We start from the raw sequence: 24,510 nt of genomic DNA on the forward strand, positions 1-24,510 counted from the left end.
AGTATCAGAAGGAAGCTGACCCTTGATGTCCACAGGTCCACAGACACCTCAAGGTCAGCATGTTCAAGGTCACAAACAATCCAGGGTTCTTCTCCAGTGTTACTGCCTTAGAATCACCACCTACCTAACTGCCCAATCTGGAAACCTGGGAGGCATTTTGGACTTCTCCCTTCTTTTCCAACATTCCACAGTCCCAATCTTGTTTATTCCCTCGAGTCCCCATAAAAGTCTTTATAATCTACCCTTTTCCCCATCCATAATGCCCCTGTCCTAGTTTAGGCTACCATTGGTTGGGGGGCGTGGCAGGCAGGGTCTGTATTATCAAAACGTCCTCCTAGTCTCTGTGCCTCCAGATATCTCTCTGCTACAAACCTCTTCCCACTTCAGCATATTGTCCATGGCAGCTGGAAAGGTGGGTCACCTTTAAGGCACAAATCTGAGCCCCTTACCATTCTGTGCTCGTTGTAAGGCTCAGTCTGGGGTGACTTGTTGTCATCTGTGGAGCCCTCTGACACCCTTGGCTTCATTCTGTGCCTTCTCACACTGGCATTTTTGGAGGCCAAAGGGGATCCATTGTGGGAGTGGAGAGAGGCTGTGTCAACCCCCAGGGCTGCCAGCACCTGAAAGGAAAGAACAGCAGTATCTGGATGAGCTTAGCATAAATGTGTGTCCCCCAGACATGGGGTGTCACAGAGGTGATGGCATCTAAACCAGAGGAAATCAGGATTAGGACCTGGGTGGTGGTTGGATTAAGACATGGCAGGAAGAGTCACCTCCCTCATTCACACCCTGTAGTAAACTCTGTTGATGCCCTGTCCAGATCTCTTTTACCAGGTCAGTACCCTCATCTCAAGCTGCTTGAATGTTAGTTACTAATGGGTTACAGCTGCAGGATTTGCAGAAAACTTTCTTTGACTATACATTTGACTGGAGCAAGTATGGAGGTACAAAGGGCCAGCGTTCTTGCCTCCAGGTAGGGGTAACCCTGTGGAACAAGTCATGCCCTGGAGCTCCCCATGGGATCAGGCCAAAGGTAGTATCTAGCTGAGGCCACTTCCTTGTTTAATTCTTCCCCTGTCCCATCCTGTTTCCTTCAGTCTCCTCCTAAGAGCACCCCTCAGTGAATCACTTGCACAGGCTCTTCATTCATTTTTTATGAGAAAATCTAACCTAAGATGGTCCCTGAGATAAGATGAATCTTCCTATGGTTCCCTAAAATGACAGTCTTACTCTAAGAGGCTAGTCCAGATATCTGCCCAACAGTGTACAACCTGCAACAGATTTCACAAAGATCCACCCCTCACTGACCTCCTGCTCCGTCCGGAGCATCTGAAGGGCCTCCTGGAACTTCTTCTCCTTGGCTTCAATTTCATCAGTGGTTGCCTGGTTCTGCTCCTCATATGCCATGGTGACCACAGCCAAAATCAAATTGACCAGGTAGAAAGACCCCAGGAAGATAACAAGCACGAAAAAAAACATATAGATTTTCCCAGAAGCCCTCAGGGTCTGCAGATTCAAAAGAAAGAAGAGAGACTTGTACCTAGAGAACTTGGGCCCCTGACATGGTCAGGGTCCTCCAGGAAGAATGTAGCCATTCAGCCAATGCCCCAGCCTCCAACTGAGTCTGTATGGGGACATGCAGATCAATACCTGCTGGTAGAGGCGTTCCCAGGAATCCTGTGTCATGAGGCGGAACAGTGAGAGGAAAGCCCAAGCAAAGGAGTCAAAGCTGGTATAGTTAAAATCTGGGTTGTCAGATGTTTTAAGGCAGAAATAACCTTCAGGGCAGTGGCTGCAGCAAGAACAGAGAAGGCTGTCAATTGCACAGCCTCCCACTTACTGGGGGCAAGACAGTCCAGAGTTGTGGGAAGACCTGAGGGTTTGAAGTCAAAGACTGGAGTTCAAGGCCTAGCCTACCTCTTATTAGCTGAGTGACCTTGGACATTCAGTCTCTTTAGGTCTCAGTTTCTCTTGCCCATTAAATGGGGACGATAATGTTAGGGAATTACTGACTGAAACCACCCGTCCTGGCCAGGTTAGAACCGCTTACGTGAGTTGTCTCACAACAAGAGGTCTCAATAAGGAACATGGAACCAACAAGCTGCCACCAAAACCAACCAGAAGAATTTGGGAGGGGAAAAAAGGACGGAGGAGGTGCCAACCCATAATAGTCCTGCAAACCTCCCAGACTCCCTCGTGATAGAAACTGTCTTGACTGAGAGATGTGTGTGCAGCCAGGAAAGGCCCTGAGTCAGACCAAATATGGGCACAAGCAAAATGATTGGCCAGAGACAACCCAGAAAGTTAACCCAACCTCCATAAATCCTGAGACCGCAAGCCATGAGGCAGAGCAGTTCTCCTAGGTTCCCTACCCTGCTGCTGTCTGCTCAAACACTCATTTACAAAAAAGTGTTTTATTTTGTCAATATGCACGTTTCCTCAGACGATTCTTTTTTTCTTTTTTGGCTGCGTTGGGTCTTCGTCGCTGCACACGGGCTTTTCTCTAGTGGCGAACAGGGGCTACTCTTCGTTGAGGTGCGCAGGCTTCTCATTGCGGTGGTTTCTTTTGTTGTGGAGCATGGGCTCTAGGCGTGCGGGCTTCAGTAGTTGTGGTACGTGGGCTCAGCAGTTGTGGCTCGCGGGCTCTAGAGCACAGGCTCACTAGTTGTGGCACACGGAATTAGTTGCCCCGTAGCATCTGGGATCTTCCCAGACCAGGGGTCGAACTCGTGTCCCCTGCATTGGCAGGTGGATTCTTAACCACTGTGCCACCAGGGAAGTCCCTATGATTCATTTCTGAGTGTTAGACAAGATCTCATCTCGGGCCCTAGAAGAGGTACCCCCCCCCGCCCCACCCCACCCTGGTAACATAATACCTTCACGTCAGAGTTTCATGTAAAGGGAAATGGCCTGGAGAAGGCTAGCTGGCTGCCCAGACATGACCCCATAAGATGGTGAGCTCTTTGCAAATTGACACCAGGGGAGGCAGAGTCAGTAAAACCTGAGCCAGTTGGCATCACCTGCAGAGTTGTCTTTCAAAGGAGGACTCACAGTTAGCCAAGTTCAGTGACCAATTACATGCAACAATCAAAACACCACTTTCCGGGCTTCCCTGATGGCGCAGTGGTTGAGAGTCCGCTTGCTGATGCAGGGGACGCGGGTTCGTGCCCCGGTCCGGGAAGGTCCCATGTGCCCCGGAGCGGCTGGGCCCGTGAGCCATGGCCAATGAGCCTGCACGTCTGGAGCCTGTGCTCCGCAACGGGAGAGGCCACAACAGTGAGAGACCCGCGTACCGCAAAAAAAAAAAAAAAAAAAAAAACCACTGTCCAATAACTGAGCACGTACTGTGTGCCTCTCTCACTCCTAAGTGCTTTACAAATGTTATAATTTAATCATCTCAATAATCCTTTTTTTAAAAACAGATGTGTGGTACTGACACAAAAACAGAAATACAGATCAATGGAGCAGGATAGAAAGCCCAGAGATAAACCCACGCACATATGTCACCTTATCTTTGATAAAGGAGGCAGGAATGTACAGTGGAGAAAGGACAGCCTCTTCAATAAGTGGTGCTGGGAAAACTGGGCAGGTACATGTAAAAGTATGAGATTAGAACACTCCCTAACACCATACACAAAAATAAGCTCAAAATGGATTAAAGACCTAAATGTAAGGCCAGAAACTATCAAACTCTTAGAGGAAAACATAGGCAGAACACTCTATGACATAAATCGCAGCAAGATCCTTTCTGACCCACCTCCCAGAGAAATGGAAATGAAAACAAAAATAAACAAATGGGACCTAATGAAACTTCAAAGCTTTTGCACAGCAAAGGAAACCATACACAAGACCAAAAGACAACCCTCAGAATGGGAGAAAATATTTGCAAATGAAGCAACTGACAAAGGATTAATCTCCAAAATTTATAAGCAGCTCATGGAGCTTAATAAAAAAAAAACAAACAACCCAATCCAAAAATGGGCAGAAGACCTAAATAGACATTTCTCCAAAGAAGATATACAGACTGCCAACAAACACATGAAAGAATACTCAACTTCATTAATCATTAGAGAAATGCAAATCAAAACTACAATGAGATATCATCTCACACCAGTCAGAATGGCCATCATCAAAAAATCTAGAAACAATAAATGCTGGAGAGGGTGTGGAGAAAAGGGAACCCTCTTGCACTGTTGGTGGGAATGTAAATTGATACAGCCACTGTGGAGAACAGTATGGGGGTTCCTTAAAAAACTACAAATAGAACCACCATATGAGCCAGCAATCCCACTACTGGGCATATACCCTGAGAAAACCATAATTCAAAAAGAGTCATGTACCAAAATGTTCATTGCAGCTCTACTTACAATAGCCAGGACATGGAAGCCACCTAAGTGTCCATCATCAGATGAATGGATAAAGATGTGGCACATATATACAATGGAATATTACTCAGCCATAAAAAGAAACGAAATTGAGTTATTTGTAGTGAGTTGGATGGACCTAGAGTCTGTCATACAGAGTGAAGTAAGTCAGAAAGAGAAAGACAAATACTGTATGCTAACACATAAATATGGAATCTAAGGGGAAAAAAATGTCATGAAGAACCTAGGGGTAAGATGGGAAGAAAGACACAGACCTACTAGAGAATGGACTTGAGGATATGGGGAGGGGGAAGGGTAAGCTGGGACAAAGTGAGAGAGTGGCATGGACATATATACACTACCAAACGTAAAATAGATAGCTAGTGGCAAGCAGCCGCATAGCACAGGGAGATCAGCTCGGTGCTTTGTGACCACCTAGAGGGGTGGAATAGGGAGGGAGATGCAAGAGGGAAGAGATATGGGAACATACGTATATGTATAAGTGTTTCACCTTGTTATAAAGCAGAAACTAACACACCATTGTAAAGCAATTATACTCCAATAAAGATGTAAAAAAAAAAAGAAACATGTGGAAGCTGGGGTTCAGAGAGAAGAAGTCAGCTGTCTAAAAGGACAGAGATGCCAATGGATTTATTTAAAAGGAGAAATATAACTGTCAAGTAGTTTATGAAGGAAGGCCAAATTGAAGATGACTGCCTGGTGAGCACTGGGATGGCGAGGGCTGCACTGCCCTCTCTCTCACAGTAAGAGGGTGAGTTGGTATCACGAAGCATCTCTAAGCATGAGGCATGTGAGTGCTCCCCTGCACCCCAGTGAGATGGCCTGGTTGAGGAGACAGTAACGCTTTTTTTGTAGTTCTGGATTCTACTTCAGGATTCCTCCACCAACACCAACCTGGGGGGTCTTCTTATTCCAGACATCCATACAAACACACATCCAGGAACCCACACAATTGATTAGGGCCTGACAACTTGATTATAACTAAATCCCAATTCTGTCTCCAACCTTGGTTGAAGATTTGCGAGTTTCCAGACTCTGTAGACCCACATATAAAGACAGTCTCTTGGTTCTGCTCTCCCAAGGAGCTAGTTAACCCATTACCTGTAGGTTTGCTAGTTAACACTAAGGGCAGCCTATTTCTATGTCTGCCGTAGAACACTCTATAGCTGCTACACATCAACAGCTAACTGCTCAGAGAATTAAATGAGACCACGGTGTAAAGGCTCTTGCAAGATGCCTTCAGCATAGCAAATATTGTATGTCAAATGCAGAAATAAATTTCTTGGTGTTTTTAATCTGAAGCTACCAAAAAGATGGACTAGAATAATGTATGTGAAAGAATGCTGAAAATCATCAAGTATTGCCTGGTACTTGTTCTCTACTTTGAGACCCTGGACTTTCTCCCTGCAGTGTCACTGGTCAGTGTGAGCTTTTGCTCAGGGCTCTGGCTTCTCTGCAGCTCAGCACAGAACCCAGGTTCGGTGTTCACAGCATGCCTGTCAGGGCTCACTCTGCCCATCATCTAAGCTGGCCTCTACTTAACATCCCAGCCCTATCCACTCCTTCCCCGCCTGGCCAGGACCTATGCAGCAGGATAGCTGGTCTCTCTCAGAGTTGGAGAGGGGCCCCATGGATGGACCCCACAGCTTTACCACAGTCAGTGCATGGGCTACTGTGGAACCATCCTCATGAGAAATGCCATAATCCAGACAGGAGGAGGACACTGACGGGTCCTCGGTTTCAATTTAAGTCAAATGCAAATAAAAACTGACATCAGAACAGCCCTCTTCCTGAACTCAAGAACCAAATGCCAAGTGCATTCGTGAAGAAAGAGGCCAAGGGGCCTGTGTTGCTCAAATTCTCCTGTTAGTCCCACCCCTCAGCTCTAGCTGAGATTGTTTTCCTGGGGAGCTGATGAAGGCAGAACTCCATAAAGTTCCCACCCACCTCCACTCGTGCAATATAGGGCTGTTAGCCACTCAGGGAGGGGGTGTGTGGGCTCGGGGTTCCAGACCCCCTCGCCATGGAGATGGGAGGGATGAGTCTTTCTGATCTGTTGCCTGATCTCTTTCTGCTCACACCTGTTCCCGTGGTCAAAGCAGCAGGCAGACATGAGGGGCCCTCTACCCCTTTGCTTTGTCTCACATTCTGTTCTGCTATCTAAAGGCTCCATCCGGGTTTCCCTGGTGGCACAGTGGTTAAGAATCTGCCTGCCAATGCAGGGGACACGGGTTTGAGCCCTGGTCTGGGAAGATCCCACATGCCGTGGAGCAACTAAGCCCATGAGCCACAATTACTGAGCCTGCGCATCTAGAGCCTGTGCTCCATAACAAAAGAAGCCACGACAATGAGAAGCCCGCACACCACGATGAAGAGTAGCCCCCGCTCACCGCAGCTAGAGAAAGCCTGCACACAGAAACGAAGACCCAACACAGCCAAAAATAAATAAATAAATTAAAAAAAATAAAAAAAGTAAAGGCTCCATCCAAACCATCTCTTGTTCATCAAGCCTGGAGACATCCTGTTTACCCTTCAATCTCACCTCAGTCACCACCTCTAGGAAACCTTCCCTGACATCCTCCCTGCCTCACACCATCACCTCGCTGTGTTTCCCCAGCCCAGGGAGCCTCTAGGACAGCACTTGTACTTCACAGCATAGCATCTTTATGTATATGCATCAGAGCTCACAAACTGGCAGATTGCTAGCTGAATTTGCATTGCTAAAATATTTTGTTTGGCCCACAATATGTAGACATTTTCTGAAATTGGTAGCCAATGTTTATAGTTAAGAGAGTTTACATAAAAATTGAAATTTCCTGTCTCTCTTTTAAAAACTTGGACGTTCTGGAAACAGTGGACCCACATTTCCACATGACAACCAAAAGCTGAACTGAGAAGTGGCTACCCCTTTAGATGGAGCACGAACTCTCATGATCATGGTTCCCACCCAGCCTACTCCTCACATTTGTTGTTATGTGTCTGGCCTCTGCAAGAATTTGAAACTGCAAAGTCTGATGCATGTGTTTCTTCCTCTGCTATGTGAGGATAATGAAACCCATGTGATAGAGTTGTAATTAAATGTAGAGCATTTGACATAAAACATATTTAATAAATATTTGTTCCTTCCTGGGGCAGATTGTTTGTAAAAATGACCACAATTATTCCCATCCCTGTCTCCACACCCCTTTTAATATGATGTCGCAGGTTCTCCCAGCAACAGGTGGAGTCTATTCCCCCATTCCTTGGATTTGGACTGGCCTGTGCCTTGCTTTAGTCAATAGGATACAACAGAAGTGACATTATGCCAGTTCTAAGCCTAGGCCTCAAGAGACCTGGAACACTTCCACTCTTTCTCTTGGAATCCTGCCTCCACCAGAAGAATAAGCCTGGGCTAGTCTGATGGGGGGGTGAGAGACCACATGGAGCAGAGACAAAACACCCCAGCTGAGGCCATCCTAGATCAGCCAGACCCCTGCTAACCCATCTACTGTCTGCAGATGCATGAATGAGCCCAGTCAATATCAGAAGAAGAGTAGACTGATCTCAGCTCAATGTGCAGATCTGCAGAATCCTGAGCTAAGTAAATGGCTGGTGTTTTAGGCCACAAAATCTTGGGGTTGTTTGTTACACAGCAAGAGCTAACTCATACACTCCCTCCTCATGAGCCTGGGATGGCAGAGGCCATGACTTATTAATTTCTACATCTTCCTCAGGACTTGCAACCCAGGCTTCACCCAGAAAAAGCTGATGACAAGAAGGAGAAAGGGCTGCTGGGCATTGGTGCTATGTCATGGCTTGGGTACTCACCCTGAATCAGATCCATTGCCACACAGTAAGGGATCAGAAGTGCCTGGTTTGTTGGTGTAGAAATCTGCAAAATAAAGGAAGAATTGAAAGCCTCACATGGTTCTCAACCCTCAACTCAAGCCTTGAGTGGTGAAATCAACACCCGCTGAGTCTTCTGCCAGAGTGAGGAGAGAGCCCTTGGCCATGTGCCCTCACTGGATATGCTGAGACGCCTGGAAGGGGAAATGTCTCATCTGGGAAGAGAAAAGCTGAGCAGTGGCTTCAGCTTTGAGCTTCCTTCAGCAGAGGCAGAATGACCTGCCTCTGGATTTATAGCTCATTTCCTTGTAAAAGGAAATTTGGCAACAGAGAATAGGGGGGCCCAAAAGTAAAACACAACTCATGAGAAGCATTTCAGCAGAAAAGAGGAATCAAAATATATGTCTATACAGGTATGCAGGGGCTTCACACCCCCTGCCAACCAGACCTGGGTCCCTATGACAGAAATTCCACTCCCGTTTTTCATGAGAAGAGTAATTGGCCGTCTCGTTGACAACTGTGCAATTCTTGACACATTTGTTCTTGAGGTTGCCCTTGAAGAGCTGCAGGCCCACCAGGGCAAAGACACTCAGGCAGAAGATGGTGAGGATGGTCACGTCAGCCAGCTTCCTCACCGAGTGGATCAGGGCTCCCACGATGACCTTCAGCCCTGTGGGAAGATGACACTGATACTCTCACGTGGAAGAGGTGCCACACGCAGAACACACATGTGTGCCTGGCACGCTTGCATCTTAGCCACCCTACCCTCTCACTACACACAGGTGTGAGGTATTTTACAAACTCTAGGGCAGTTCCAACCCCCGTTTCTCATCTGAACCTTGTAATAAGCCTAAGAGGCAGACAGAGATTATTGTCCCATTGTAAAGATGAAGCAACTGATATCCAGGCAATGCATTTCATTTTAAAGCTAATAAATTCTGGAGAGTAGCAATTCAATTTAAAAAGTAATTGATGAGTACCTGCTATGTTCCAGGCACTACACTAGGCGTGAGGCTACTAACTTCATTCCAGTCATTTGGTATCTGTTTTTCTGTCCTTATCTCAGTCCTGGGAGGCAGCTCAAGGCTGGGGACACATGTACCTCAGTGTGTGTGAGTGTGTGAGTGTGTGTGTGTGTGAGTGAGTGAAAGAGAAAGAGAAAGAGAGGAGGAGGAGGAGGAAGAAAGGAGGGAGAGAGGGGGAGAGAGAGACATGCAAGGGAGATAGAATGAGACAGAGATGCAAAGACACAGATGTACATAACAGTGTGAAGCCATGAGGGACACTGAGAGTCACTGAGGAAGAAACAGAATCTGAGAAGGAGCACAGCTGGCAGCAAAGATGGGGCCCCTGCTTGTTTAAGGAAAGATGATTTGTTGCTCTGGCAAAGGAAAACACCTTCTTCGGGAAAGCAGCTCCCCAGGTAGCAGAAAGAGCTCTAACCAGGGAAGCAGACTGTGATCTAGCCTTGCATTCTCATTTTGGTCAACAAATAACCCATTGAGCACACCCCCTGCCCCATGTGGTCCCCTCTGGGAGCCGAGCAATGGTTAAGGCACTGGCCTGTGGTGGGGCTGTCTGATGAGTGAGGGGAAACTCCATAGCATTATTGAGCAGGTGGGCACACAGAGGAACAGCCCCTCACAGAAGCCTGGGAGTCGGGGTAAGATGGGGTGGAGGGTGGGGAAGATGGGAAGGACCAGGGAGTCTCCTTGAGGAGGTCAGAGCGTGGCAGAGCCCTGAGGATGCATATGAGTTGAGTGAAGAGAGGAGGAGGGATTTCCTGACAGAGGAACAGCATGGCCCAGGGCTGGGCAATGAGCAAAAGCTTTGAATGTCTGTGGAACCACAGGCAGATTCTAGAATGTGGTGTGAGGTGGGTACAGGAGACAGATGAGGCAGGGAGAGGAGGAGGGTCAGGACAGGCCAGGTCTTGTAGACAAGGCTCAGGGTCTTCCTGGCTGGGAGTAGGTGAGAGAGGTACCAAGCAGCAGAACTGACTATTTATTGCTCTGATTTTCTTCATGAAGAAGCTTGTCCAGTGGAAGTTGGCAAAGACTTTTCAGTCGTTCCCTGCAGAACCAGTCACAGAACCATGGAAAGGGACTTCTACTCTAGCGTGAGTATTTCTATTTCCCAGATGAGGGCATGGGTTCTCAGGGGTGAGGGAGGGTAGATAACCCATCAGGCCACAAGGGAGAAGCATTGAGTCCCATCTCAGGGCTGTTACCTGGTCTCTGGCCTCACTATCCCCTCCATCAACCCAGTGGAAGATGAGGAGTATCACTGGGCTACTTATTGGAGGCCTGGTAAGATGAGCCCTGGTCTACTATTTTTGTTTCTGAATTGCCTGTAATCAAGAATTGTCTAATATTTTCTCTTCTGTGGGTCCAAAGACAGGGCTGAGGCCCAAATTTTCAGATCCATGGAAATGGGGAAGATACTCACCAGAGCCTAGGACTGCCTTTTTCCTTCTTCACTGTTTCCAAGTTTACATTTTGGTTTAAAGTATAAATGAGAATCTGACTGGAGGCTTGCCTGAACCCCACAATGAGAACATAAAACGAAGACTTGACCTTCTTGTTCTTTACGGACACCATGGGGTACTGTGGACAGAGTGTTGGCTGAGAATCAGGACATGAGGTTTCCAGGTCACAAATGCCTCTAGTGATGAGGATTTGGGATTGTGTTTTCTACTCTCTGGGCCTCAGTTTCTTTGTCTCTTAAATGGGGACAGTAGTCCATGTCCCAGAAATTTATAGGGCTCTTGTGAAATCAAAGTGGGACATTAGGCTGTGGAAACCAACATAAGCTCTATGAGTAAATGTACTGGTTAAAGCGGCTCACCTGGGATCACCGACACTGTTTTTAAAGCTCTAAGGACTCTGAACGTCCGCAGGCCTGAGATCCCTCGGAGATCTATGGCTTCACCAACATACCTGTAGGACCAGAAGTCAGTCAGCATCTCTGCAAGAAGAGGTACTTGGGAATTCAGGCAGCATAAATAAGGACAATTTTGGGTAACACCAGCCTAGGAAGGACCCAGAACAGACACTGAGAACCTACTAGCACTTCCACTTACAGACTGACATGAACACTGATTTAATTAAGGCAATATTTTCCAGAATGGCCCCTTTGAGAAGATGTATTGTGATCTAGAAGGCTCCGTGTGCTACATGTGTGGATGGATATTCAAGCATGTGGGTGTGGCCAACCCATCTTCTCAGGTACTGGTTCTCAGATAAAGACCTTCATATCTGGTAGGTACAAGGCTGAGCCTTGTCTGATCCACTTTGACAGGCCAGTTATCAGCTCAGATTTGAGGTCTCCAACTTCTCCCTGAGTGTATGGAACTAACCCTAGAAAATGACTCCCAAAGCAACAGTCTTTGGCAAAGAAACCCTAGGCCACACAGTCCCGAAAGAGGAAGCTGGACAGAGATAAGGAAACATCCCCAGAGTGGCAGCCTTGGATACACCTACAAGCCCTACACAGATGCACATACAAGTCAGTGTGGAGAAATACTCACGCCAGGGTGATGACACTAAAATCCAGCCAGTTCCAAGGATCTCGCAGGTAAGTGAACTCATTTAGACAAAATCCTCTTGCCAGTATCTTTATCAAGGCTTCAAAGGTATAAATGACAGTGAAGACATATCTGTGAGGGAAGGTGGAAAGGGAGTATTAACTGTGCCTTGGAGAGAGCTCAGAGGGACAGCAGCTGTGATTGTTCCAAAGGAGAACGTGCAAAGATCATCGCCAAGGTGGGGAAGGGGAAGAAGGGAAGGTAGGGAGATGAGACGCAGACGGAGGAACTCAGAGGAGTCACACATATGGGTGGGGTGGGATGATCGGCAGCCTCTGCTGCTCTGAAGGTAGGCAGAGGGCGATGGCAGCTGAGAACCTCTGGCACCATGAGGTTCAGAACAAAGTTCTTCCTGTTCCATGAGGCTCCCCGAGGATTTCTGCCCTGAGGGAAGCTGGCAACTCCTCTCTCAACTTTTTGATGGCTGAAAATATGGAAGAGGGAGGAGGCCCAACTACATCCCTCCTCTCCAAACTTCTCTACTTCTGACTCTTTTCTTCTCATACCGTGCCTGGTCTGCCAGCATTTCTGGCCTCAGGGATCCCGGTCTGTTTACTGTCTAAGGCAGTAAACAACTAGGTGTCATGGAAGAAAAAAGCATCTGAGTTCACACACATTTTCTCAGGAGGATGGATCCTGTTAGAGGAAGTCATCTCAAAACAGCCACTCTGCTGGGCACTTTGTGGGTTTGGATTTGAAGAGATGGATCTGAAGCTTAGGTTGAGAGTAGGGTAGTGTTTCTCAAGTGTTCAAAATCCCTCCATCACCAACAGCAGTGGTTCTCAGACTCTAGCACGCATCTGACCCCCTGGAGAGCTTGTTCAAGCATCTGATTTCTGGGCTGCACGTCCAGAGTTTCTGACTCGGTAAGTCTGGGGTAGGGCCCAAGAATTTGCATTTCTCACAAGTTCCCAGCAGAGCCTAATGCTGATGGCCTGAGGAACTACACTTTTAGAACCACCGACCAAAGGGATTCAGATGCATGCATAAATCACACCTAATTTTGGATACATTACATTTTTAAAATTATAAAATTCTAAATGTAAGCCCTGGTATGAAAAATGAAAAGACTTTTGATTGAATATGGCAGATTGAAGACATGTATTTACCTCCAACCTTTTGGAAATCCTTCTTAAATGATAGTAAAAAGAATTTTTTAAAAAGCATAAATTCACTAGGGCAATGATAATGGAGAACATAACAGCACTCTGGAAATTAGAGTGAAGATGGATGAGTGGTAACTGACAGAGCAGACCCTAGAAAGCTGAAACCTTAGCTGAAAGTAGGGAGTTCCCAGAAGCAAGCCCACCCACATGGCAGAGCTCCTTAGGACTTAGGGATGCTAAATACCTCTGAAAGTGGGGCCTGGGGAGACAGTGGCAAGAGGGGCTGAAAGGGCAGTTTGAAAATCTTTACAAGAAGCAGTTGGGCTTTCTAAATCCCCCTCCACACCAACCATTCAGGGAGGAACTGCCTCCTCTGATCTGGAAATAGACTGGATTGAACAAGAGGGAGAGAGTTGCATCCTGAAACAGGAGTATAAAGGAAAAATTTACATATGTACTAAAAGGCAGACAACCTTCCCACCCACCCACTTCTTCCCCTCAGTAAGTTCCTAGAAGCCTGTCAGTCAGGTTAACAGCTCAAGAAGTTGCTGCACTTTTAATATGGACAGCCAGCCAATGATCATCAGGAATCTGAAGGCTACTTCTAACACCAAAGACTAAAAGAACTAAACAGGAAAGAAAGAAAAAGAAAAAAAGACAATGCAGATAGAAGAAGAGTCAGGAAAAAACCCTTATCATTAATATTTTTAGAGAGTTAAGAGATGAGAAGATACTGGATACATATAGAAGGCTATAACAAGAATATTCAAAGAACAAAAGAGAACTTTTGAAAACAAAAATATGATAGCAAAAGTAAAACATTAATAGAAGGGCTAGAAATAAAGTTGAGGAAATCTCACAGAAAGTGGAACAAAAAGAAATAAATAAAAGGTGATTAAAAATATGAAAATTCGAGAATTAGACTAATAGGTACAATGTCTGATTAATAGGAGATCTAGGGATTTCCCTGGTGGCCCAGTGGTTAAGACTCCACTCTCTCAATGCATGGGGCGCAGGTTCGATCCCTGGTCAGGGGACTAAGATACCACATGCCGTGCAGTGGCAAAAAAAAAAATAGGAGATCTAGAAAAACAGAGAAGGAAATAGACAGGAGAAAATTACCAAAGAAATAATATAAGAAAATTTCCCTAAACTGAAGGATCAAAATATTCAGCTAAAATACCCATGAGTGTTCAGGAAAATGAATGAAAAAGGTTCATATCAAGGCACAACATCACAAAATTTGAGAACACTGTGCACAAAGAGAAGAGCCTAACTTTTTCTGAAGGAGTCAAAATCACAGGTCACATACAAAAGATTGAGAATCAAAATACCATCAGATTTCTTAATAGCAAAATTGGAGGTTATAAGACAGTGGAACAATGTCTTCAAAATTGTGAGGAAAATAATTTCTAATTTATAGCTGCTTCCCCAGCTAAACTGTTTAGATGAGGCTAGTATAAAGATATGCCAAGTCTCAGAAAATTTATTTCCCACCTACCCATCTAAGAAAGTTACCAGAGGATATGCTCCACCAAAACAAGGAAGTAAACAATAACGAGGAAGATATGGGATGGAGGGGAGTGACAAATGGAATCCAAAAGAGGATGGAGAAGGAAAAATCTCTGGAAAAGAGCTGTACATCAGGCCTAGGGAACATCTAGACCAGATTGAGGCAGGAGTTGAGGGACTCTGAGAAGGATTTCCCCAAGAAAAATGGAAACTGATGGATAATCTGATACGTTCAAGTAAATTTAAGCAATAATTAAACCTCTGGAGAAGAGTTTAGTGATAAAATATAGAAATTAGTGATAAATATACAGAAAACTGAGCAAATGAAGAAATTAAATCCTTATTAACTCTAGAGAAAGCAAAAACATTGTGCAAAAAGGAAATGTAACCAAAGTATACTGCATGATACAGCTGTGAACAGTATTTGCTTAGCAATACTATTATATAATCATATATGTAGTCAGAAAATGTACATATTGTCTGATTATCTAACCAAAAATTGTGATATAACTATATTGGGAAGAGGAGTGTGAGAGAAAATGAGTGTTTGTATGTGGACCTAATCCCCTTTTTTTTCCATAACAGAAAGCTAATAGATAATATCTAATGTGGAAAAATTTTTTAAAATAGTAGTCTGAGTATATCTTTAGAGCTAGAGAGGTATCAGAAGAAAGCAGTAAACAAATGGTGAGAATGGTTGCTTCTGGAAATATGGGATTAGGGGTGAGGAGATGAGAAACATGAAATTGCTGTTTTTGTTATAATCTTTATGGAGCTATGTGACCTTTTAAACCATGGATCTGTATATCTTAAATAAAAGTAAAAATTAAATTTAAAAGTGCATAGCAGTAATGTTTCTTTCCTATCTGTGAGAGGAGAAATAGTGTTTGAAATCATTCACAAAGAAATCTATATCTGCCTGGGTAGCAACCTGAGCTGTCAGCTGCCATAGCTTGTCGGGTTTCCCCCCACTCTTTATGTTTTCTAAATTAGAAAATCTTAACTCAGAATTATAGGTTGTTGGGAAGCTTTGGCAGATATTTTGGCCTTTCAGGTCAAATGCAGATCCAGAAATTATGGAGAGAGTTCTCTCCAAAGGCTATTTTCAGTGTTTCACCAGAGGACAAGTGTCCCAGCTTAGTGCCACTGAAAGCTAGAAGGTTAAAGTTCTCGGCTTGGGAGACAGCAGCTGATGGAGTCACATCCTCTCTCTGGTGACATTTGGCTCACAAGGTATTTCTGCATGTTCAGTTGTAGCATTTGGATGTGATTTTTAATATGCAAAGACATATCTTAAGTGTTTTTCCTGATGAATGAAGAAAAGCATTGGTACTGGGGAAAAGTCAAACTCTCAGCCACTGAGCCATTTGCACCACTGTTAAGTTTTAAGAAGTCATGATGTCTAATCATTTAAAAATTCTGATATTTAGACCCTGAAGTCAAAGATCCAGACTATTCAAAATCCTAAATGTACTCCTGAGACATGCCATGTGTATTCACAGAAATAGTCATTTTAAAAGATTTAATATCTTGCTGGAAAACACTGCAAACCTTTTCTTGCTTGCCAGCCAGAGCAGTTCAGTGTAGAAAAGCATCCTGTACTCACTTGTTTCAGCCCTGTAGGCTGAAGAAACATATACTAAGTGGTCACAATCAGTTTGTAGTCACAACTTCCATGATGTCCCTCAACAGCGAATCAGGGTCTGGAAGTATGCTATGGACCCTTGCTATTTTCACAAATAATGTACATACCACATTGGAAGCAACATCTTCCATTGGTATAGCGATGACCTTCCTTGCTGACCATCTAGCTGGAGCTTCTTCAATATCAATTCAGCTATCTTTTCTTTTCTTTTTTTGCGGTACGCGGGCCTCTCACTGTTGTGGCCTCTCCCGCTGCGGAGCACAGGCTCTGGACACGCAGGCTCAGCGGCCATGGCTCACGGGCCTAGCCGCTCCGCGGCATGTGGGATCTTCCCGGACCGGGGCACGAACCCGTGTCCCCTGCATCGGCAGGCAGACTCTCAACCACTGCGCCACCAGGGAAGCCCTATCTTTTCTTTTTAATTGTAGTAAAATACATATAAAATTTACTACTTTACCCACTTTTAAGTATACAATTCAGTGGCAATAAGTGCATTCACAAAATTGTGCAACCATAACCACTATCCATCTCCAGAACTTTTTCATCATCCCAAACAGAAACTCTGTACTCATTAAACAACTACTCCCCATTCCTCCCTCCCCTGCTCCCTGGCAACCTCTGTTCTACTTTCTGTCTCCATAAATTTGCCTATTCTAGGTACCTCACATAAGTGGAATCATACAATATTAGTCCTTTTTGTGTCTGACTAACTTTACTTAGCATAATATTTTAAAGGTTCATACATGTTGTGGCATATATCAGAATCTCATTCATTTTTCAAGCTGAATATTCTGTTGTATGCACCTACCACATTTTGTTTATCCATTTATCTGTTGATGGACATTTATCCATTTATCTGTTGATGGGACATTTGGAAACAACCTTTTGACTACAGTGAATAATACTGCTATGAACATTGGTATAGAAGCTAACATCCCTTTTTAACTCTGTTTCATAGTTTACAAACTAATCTTTAATTAAACCAGAAATCTCATCTTTTAAAATCAGCTTCAATGATAAATAGGACAAAAAGTCATTGATCACTTCTCTCTCACATATATGGTGAAACTGTACTGACAACTGATTTATTCACAATTTTATTCAACTATAAAGTACAATGTCTGCTTGTTTACTACATAAGAGTCATTGATTTTTAAATGTCAGTCACATTATAAGAAATCCAATATTTCTGATGAAGGAATTCTATCAATTATTTCTCGCTTTTTTTCCAACTACAATATTTGCCATTGATTTTGAAGCTGGTTTCATATCTTACTGGCAAGGGTATAATTTTGCTTGTTTTTGCTATGAGGGCAAATGATGACTCTATAGTTTTCATGTCTTTCAACTTTTAACATCAAATTTTGACAATTTTGTACTGGAAATCCTTATTTTATATTTGTACTAGAGACAGTTGGTTTAAAAGTGAGGTTGATAAACTTTATTAGAAAATAATATGGAAGTTTTGGTAGCTTTCTATTATTACTTGATAAAATGTTGAGATAATAACTTAGGTACTAGAACAAAAGGCTCATTGATCCAATAAAATTTAATTATCATTATTCATTGTCATGCTCCCTGTTTTTTTATTTATTTTTTATCAGCTTTTGTGAGATTATCCACATCCATTGTCCACTTGTCTCATGACATACAGATTCAAGCTTTATGTCTGTGACAGAGTCCATTCATTACTTATAGGATTTATTTTTCTATTTTCATCACTATTGTTATATTTCTGCAAACCACTTTTGAAATGATGGTTCATTTTCTGAATTGTAATATTATGTAGTGGTAAAGATGAGAAATGCAAGTTTAACAAATGTAAATGTAATGTCATAGGACAATAAAATACATTAGTTAAGATAAAGTACCCATGATTAATTCCATGTTAACCAGTATGAACTATCAGTCCTTGAAGTTCATACGCTGCTCTAAAGAACACGAAAAGTCAGAAATTCTATGTAAATTACAAATAATCTTACATTTCAGATTTTTAACTTATCTGTGCATAAAATGATTGCATTGCTTTTTCTTCTGAATCTGTCACATTTTTTAGAGGCTACTGAGAGCCTTCTAGTGACCAGTAGAGATCCTTCTATTACTTATTGAGAAACGCTGCAGGGGATAGAGAGCTGAATTGCTCTGCAGAACAGAGTGAGAATTTGGAGTTCTCAGGGACAAGAGAGAAAGAAGACAGTGAGGCAGGGAGATGGAAAAGCAACCCAAAGAGACAGCTTATGAGAGAAGATTATAAGTCAGCCTCATTCACCAAGATAGGTCAAATGAAGTGCTGGCAAACTGAATCTAGCATTGATTAAGCTAGAACCATTAAAAGAGATTAGCAAATTTATTAATGTAAACTACTATATTAACAGATAAAAGACTATTTGATAATCTTAATAAATATAGAAATATTGATAGAAACCAACACTCATTCAAAATGAAACTCTTAAACCAGAAGTGAAAAGAAAATCCCATGACTTGATAAGGAGTAATTATGAGAATCCCATAGTTATCATGATAATAGTGAAATACTACATGCATATTATTTAGAATCAAGAACAAAAGAAATATGCTCACTATTATAGCTTCAATTCAGCATTGTGATGAAAGTCCTGGCCAGTTCAATAAAAAAGGAAAAATAAACAAGTGGTATAAGAATCATAAAGGAAGAAACAAGTTCATCATTATTTGCAGATGATATACTTGTTCAAATAGGAATTATTAGAAGAGTTCTGCAAGGTTGCTGAATGCAAAACCGATGTACAGAAATTTAATAACATTAATTTATTTTATCAATAAAAATAAATATTCAAAAGGGCAAGCAAAATGATATATAATGTACCTAGAGATAGTATATGTAAGAACTTTATAGAAGATGTCAAATGTTATGGAGGAATATAAAAGAAGGCATATATATATTAGGAGATACAATTATATATGTCATTGTGGCAGTTCTTCCTGTGGTAATAGATAAATTCAGTGCATTTGCAATCAAAGTTTCAACAGAGTTGTAAGAAAAGAACTTGAAAATCTGACCCTTAAATTGATATGGAAAAGTAAAGAAACAGGAAGAACCAAGATAATTTTAAAGAAGACAAATAAGGAGGGTTGCTATGATCAACCAGATCAAATCTTATTATAAAGCTTTTAGATTGTATGGTGTTGACTCAGGAGTGACAAATAGCTTACTAGGAAAACAGACTTGAGTATGCATGGGAATCTGGTGCATGACAGAGGTAGTAGAAGGAATCACTAGAGAAATGATAATCTATTAAAATTGGTGTTGGAATAATCTTTATGGAAAAATATGAGAAGCCTATCACATATCATACACATTCACTCAAAAGTCCGGGAGGATGAATTATCTAAATGTAGAAGGAAATATGACTTTTAGAAGGAAATACAGGACAATATATTATGGAATGTTAGATAGCAGTAAAATATATATGAAATGGATACATACATACATAGTGTTTTTAAAAATTTTTTTCTTCCCTAGAAATTTTATAATTTTAGTTTGGTTTTTTTTTTTCCCATCTAAGAGTTCTCTAAAAGAGGTTTTAAAAATTATCAAGTGGGAAGGTCTCTTTTTTTTTCTAATTTTGTTATTATTTTCTCATTTTATTGTAGTGTGATCAGAGAATATTTTCTTTATTATTTTACTTTTTGGATCTTGTTAAGGTTTTGTTGTTTAATATCGGTCAATTTGTATAGTTATTTTTCAGAGAATATAGTTTGAAAGATATTAATTAGATCTATCTTACTATGTTACTCCAGTTATCTGTATCTTTACATACTGTTTTATACATTTGATCTGTCATAGGGCTGAAAGAAATTAATTACACTTCCCTATCCCTACAATATTCTTGTCTATTTTTGTCTATTTTATTCTTGTCTTGTATATAATTTTTGGTTTATAAACATTGTTGCCACATTATTTGTTGCAAATATATACATTACTCTTTATGGATTATTTAGCATTACAAAGTGTCATTTTTGTCCTGTTTAATAATTCTTGGCCTAAATTCTACCTTCTCTGATGTTAAGATCATGCCTCCTGCTCTGTTTGCCTTTGCCTATATCTTTGCCCATTCTTTAATTTTGACCTTTCTGTATCACTTTGAGTGGTATAATTTTTAGTCAACGTAGAGTTCAATACTGCTTTGTTATATAACATGACTTTTTTTTTAAACAGATGAGTAAAATCCATTTATATTTATTGACATGATAGATTTATTTGATCTTTGTTTATATTACTTTGTGTTATGTTATTTATTTATTTATTTTTGGCTTCATTGGGTCTTCATTGCTGCGCGCAGGCTTTCTCTAGTTGTGGCGAGTGGGAGCTACTCTTCGTTGCAGTGCGAGGGCTTCTCATTGTGGTGGCTTCTCTTGTTGCGGAGCACGGGCTCTAGGCGAGTGGGCTTCAGTAATTGTGGCTCACGGGTTCTAGAGCGCAGGCTCAGTAGTTGTGGCGCACAAGCTTATAGTTGCTCCGTGTCATGTGGGATCTTCCCAGATGAGGGTTCGAACCTGTGTCTCCTGCATTGGCAGGCATATTCTTAACCACTGTGCCACCAGGGAAGTCCTTGTGTTATGTTTTTAATAGTTTTTAAAATATTTCATTGTCTGATATTTTTTATTTGCTTTATTTTTTTCTGTATGATTCTGAATTTAGAAGAGTTTTTATTTTAGTTCTGGTAGTTGCCTTAAAATATACGTTTATAATCAAAACTATGTAATACATTGCCTTTACTATGCTATCTCTTTAAATAATATCTCTGATTTCCATTAATTCTCTTTCCTTTTCCCTCTGTTTTATCCATCATCTGACTGTATTAATAATATCTTTTTCCTGCTTACCTTTGTACTGTTAAATGTAATTATTTTTCATTCCTTGATGTATCAACTTTAAAGAGTGCTCTTTAATTTCTTGCTACTATAGAAGTGACAATAAGTGAACATCCTCTGCTCCCATGTTCTTCCCTCTTTCTAGTCCCAGTTTTTGCTATTTGTACCATGTCAACATTTTCAGGGCCTCTGGAGTTTTAGGGGGTAAAATGACTTGATCCCCATTTTTATCCCCCTCTGCAGGCACTGTCATTTAACAAGCCCTCGTCTGCTGAGTCATTTACCGTCCTCCACCCACTTTCGGTCTTCTGAGATTATTTTGACATCTTTTGTCCTCTGTGCTTTCCTTTCTACTTCTCTTTGTTCTTGTATATTTATACTGTTCTTATTCCCATGCTGTCATTTCATTGGCATTTTGAGAGGGTTGGGGTAAAACATATTCATACTATTTTCCATATTTAACCAGAATCCCCAAATAACTCTTACTTTTGATAGAAAATGCTTTGCATTAGAAGTTTAAAAGGATAGAAATTTTACATGCTATATCATCTTAGTATATATATGTGTGTGTGTGTGTGTGTATATATATATATATATATATATATATAGAGAGAGAGAGAGAGAGAGAGAGAGAGATAATAAGCTACAATTCTAACAGCAATTTATCTACATAGTTACTATCTTCTGACATATTTTTCACTATTCTGTATTTAATGCAATGGCCATTTATTTTAAATTTATTTTGTTTTGAAGCTTTTCATTATGATATGTAACATACATAATGAAAATGCACATGAAACAAAAATTAGTTGTAAAATGAATGCTTGTGTATTAGTCAGCTTAGGCTGCCATAACAAAATACCACAGACTGAGTAGTTAAACAACAAATATTTATTTTCTCACAGTTGTAGGGGCTGGTGCCAGTGTGGTCAGGTTCTGGTGAGAGCCCTCTTCCTGGCTTGCTAATGGCTATTTCTGGCTGTGTCCTCACATGGTAGAGAGAGAGTTCTGGTGTCCACTCCTCTCTTATAAAGGTATCAGGTCTACTGGGTCACAGCTCTGCCCTTATGACCTTATTTAACCTTTATCACTTCCTTAAAGGCCCCTTCTCCTGTACAGTCACATGGGGGGCAATTAGGGCTTCAACACATGAACTTGGGGGGACACTATTCAGTCCAGAGCAGCTGTGTGACAACTAGTCATGTCACAAAATGGAACATTTTGAACACCCATAACCTCCTGCCCTAGAGGTTACTACTATCCTAAGTTTTGATATTTTTTTCTTGCTTTTTTAATTTATATTTTTACCTCCTGAGTATGCATTCCTAAACAAAAATAGTTAAGTTTTCTTGTTTTTGAATTTTCATATAAATGGAATTGTATTTTTGTAATCTTTTGTGTCTGGCTTTTTTTGTTCAATATTATGTTCCTAAGACTCATTCTTGGTGTTGTGTGGAGGTATAGTTTATTCATATTCATTGCTATACATTATCCCCCTTTAAGAATATAACAGATATTTAATATACTCAAAAATGTATGGACATTTTGGTTGTTTCCAATTTTTGACTTTTATGTGGAATGTTCATGAACTTTTTGCAGCTGTATCCTGGTGCCCATAAGTACATATTTCTGTTGAGTGTATGTACCTAACAGTATAATTAAAAGATCACAGTGTATGTGTGTTTTCACCTTTATTTGATAATATTCACTGCTTTCCAAAGAGGTTGTACAAATTTACATCCCCACCAGCAAGATATGAGTTTCTGTTGCTCCATATCTTTCTCAATATTTGGTACTGTCACAATTTAGAATTTTCCTCATCTGATGAGGGTATAGTAATGTCTCAGTATGATTTTATTCACATCTCCTTGATTAAGAAAAAAGTTAAGAATATTTTCATATGTTTATTGACTATTTGGATTTCTACTTTTATGAAATATCTATTTAATTTTTTGCTCATTTTCCAGTTGGTTGCTCTGACACATTTCTAATCGATTTGTAGGGGCTCATTATTCTGGATGTAAACACTTTTGAGGTATATGTGTTGCAAATGTCTTCTACTCAGTAGGCTTACTTTTTCACTCTCATAAAGTTGTCTTCTGATGAACAGAAATTCTTAATTTTAACATCCTAAAATGTATCAGTGTTTTCCTCTGTGGTTAGTGCTTCTTATACCATATGTAATAAATCTTTCCCTAACCTGAGGTCATGAGACTTCTCTGTGGTTTTTGTTGTTTGTTTTTTTAGTTATTTTAGTTTTTTTTTCGGTATGTGGGCCTCTCACTGTTGTGGCCTCTCCCGTTGTGCTCCAGACGCGCAGGCTCAGCGGCCATGGCTCACGGGTCCAGCCGCTCTGCGATATGTGGGATCTTCCCAGACCGGGGCACGAACCCGTGTCCCCTGCATCGGCAGGCGTACTCTCAACCACTGCACCACCAGGGAAGGCCAGTTTTTTTTTGTTTTTAAACCTTCAAAAAGCTTGATGTCTTTGTCTTTCACGAAGAAATTTAGATCTTAATCCACCTAGAACTGATTTTTGTGTTTGGTGTAAAATTGGATGTTCAATGTAATTTTTCTGTTGGGATTCCTAATTCTTCAGCATCATTTACTGAAGACTGCCCTTTCCCTGCTGTTTTGCAGTGCCACTTTTGTCAGCAATTCAAGGTTTGTATGTGCATTGGCCTGTTTATGGGCCAACTATTCTGTTCCACTGGTCTGACTAATCTTATACTAATGGCATACTGTTTCAATCATTAGAGCTTATAGTAAATCTTGATATCCAGTAGAGCACATTATTTTCTCCTACCTTGTTTTTCTGTCTCAAAAGTGTCTTGGCTATAATTGGCTCTTTGCATTTTCATATAAATCTTAGAGTCAGTTTGTCAAGTTATATTAAAAAAAGCCTGTTGGGAGCTTCGCTGGTGGCGCAGTGGTTGAGAGTCCGCCTGCCGATGCAGGGGACACAGGTTCGTGCCCCGGTCCGGGAAGATCCCACATGCCGCGGAGCGGCTGGGCCCGTGAGCCATGGCCGCTGAGCCTGCGCGTCCGGAGACTGTGCTCCGCAACGGGAGAGGCCACAGCAGTGAGAGGCCCGCGTACCACAAAAAAAAAAAAAAAAAAAAAAAAGCCTGTTGGGATTTTGATTGGAATCACGTTAAATTTATTAGTCATTTTGGGGAGCCTTGCAATATTGTGACTTTGAATCTAAGAATACAATATATCTCTCCATTTTGGGGGTTTCTGTAATATTACTAAATATTTTTATAATTTTCTTTTTAGGGATTTTACTCATACTTTGATAGTCTTATCTCTAGAAACTTGATATTTTTAACTGCCAGTGTAAATGGTATTCTTAAAAACTATTTTATTTTCTGTTTGTTGCTAGTATATATATACAATTGATTTATGTATATTAATTTGTACCTAGCTACTTTTCTATACTCTCTTATTAATTCTAATGGTTTACCTCTAGATTACATTGGCTATTTTATGTACATAATTATATTATCCATAAATCATGGCATCTTTGGTAGTTCTTATTTTTTCTTTGAATTTTATTTTTTTATACAGCAGGTTCTTATTAGTTATCTATTTTAT

General features: G+C 41.5%; 1 protein-coding gene across 1 annotated transcript in view; it reads right to left on the reverse strand.

The window, feature by feature from the left end:
* The window catches only part of SCN10A (sodium voltage-gated channel alpha subunit 10), an 89,108-nt gene that overhangs the window by 46,128 nt on the left and 18,470 nt on the right, over window positions 1-24,510 (reverse strand). Inside the window, exons 5-11 of the mRNA XM_060164061.1 lie at window positions 11,740-11,868; window positions 11,058-11,149; window positions 8,659-8,880; window positions 8,193-8,256; window positions 1,651-1,792; window positions 1,309-1,506; window positions 450-620 (exon numbers count right to left, since the gene is read on the reverse strand). Coding sequence (XP_060020044.1) covers window positions 450-620; window positions 1,309-1,506; window positions 1,651-1,792; window positions 8,193-8,256; window positions 8,659-8,880; window positions 11,058-11,149; window positions 11,740-11,868 — 1,018 coding nt within the window. The remainder of the gene's footprint in view (window positions 1-449; window positions 621-1,308; window positions 1,507-1,650; window positions 1,793-8,192; window positions 8,257-8,658; window positions 8,881-11,057; window positions 11,150-11,739; window positions 11,869-24,510) is intronic.

This window comes from Lagenorhynchus albirostris, chromosome 10, assembly GCF_949774975.1.
Source record: "Lagenorhynchus albirostris chromosome 10, mLagAlb1.1, whole genome shotgun sequence".
NCBI lineage: Eukaryota > Metazoa > Chordata > Mammalia > Artiodactyla > Delphinidae > Lagenorhynchus > Lagenorhynchus albirostris.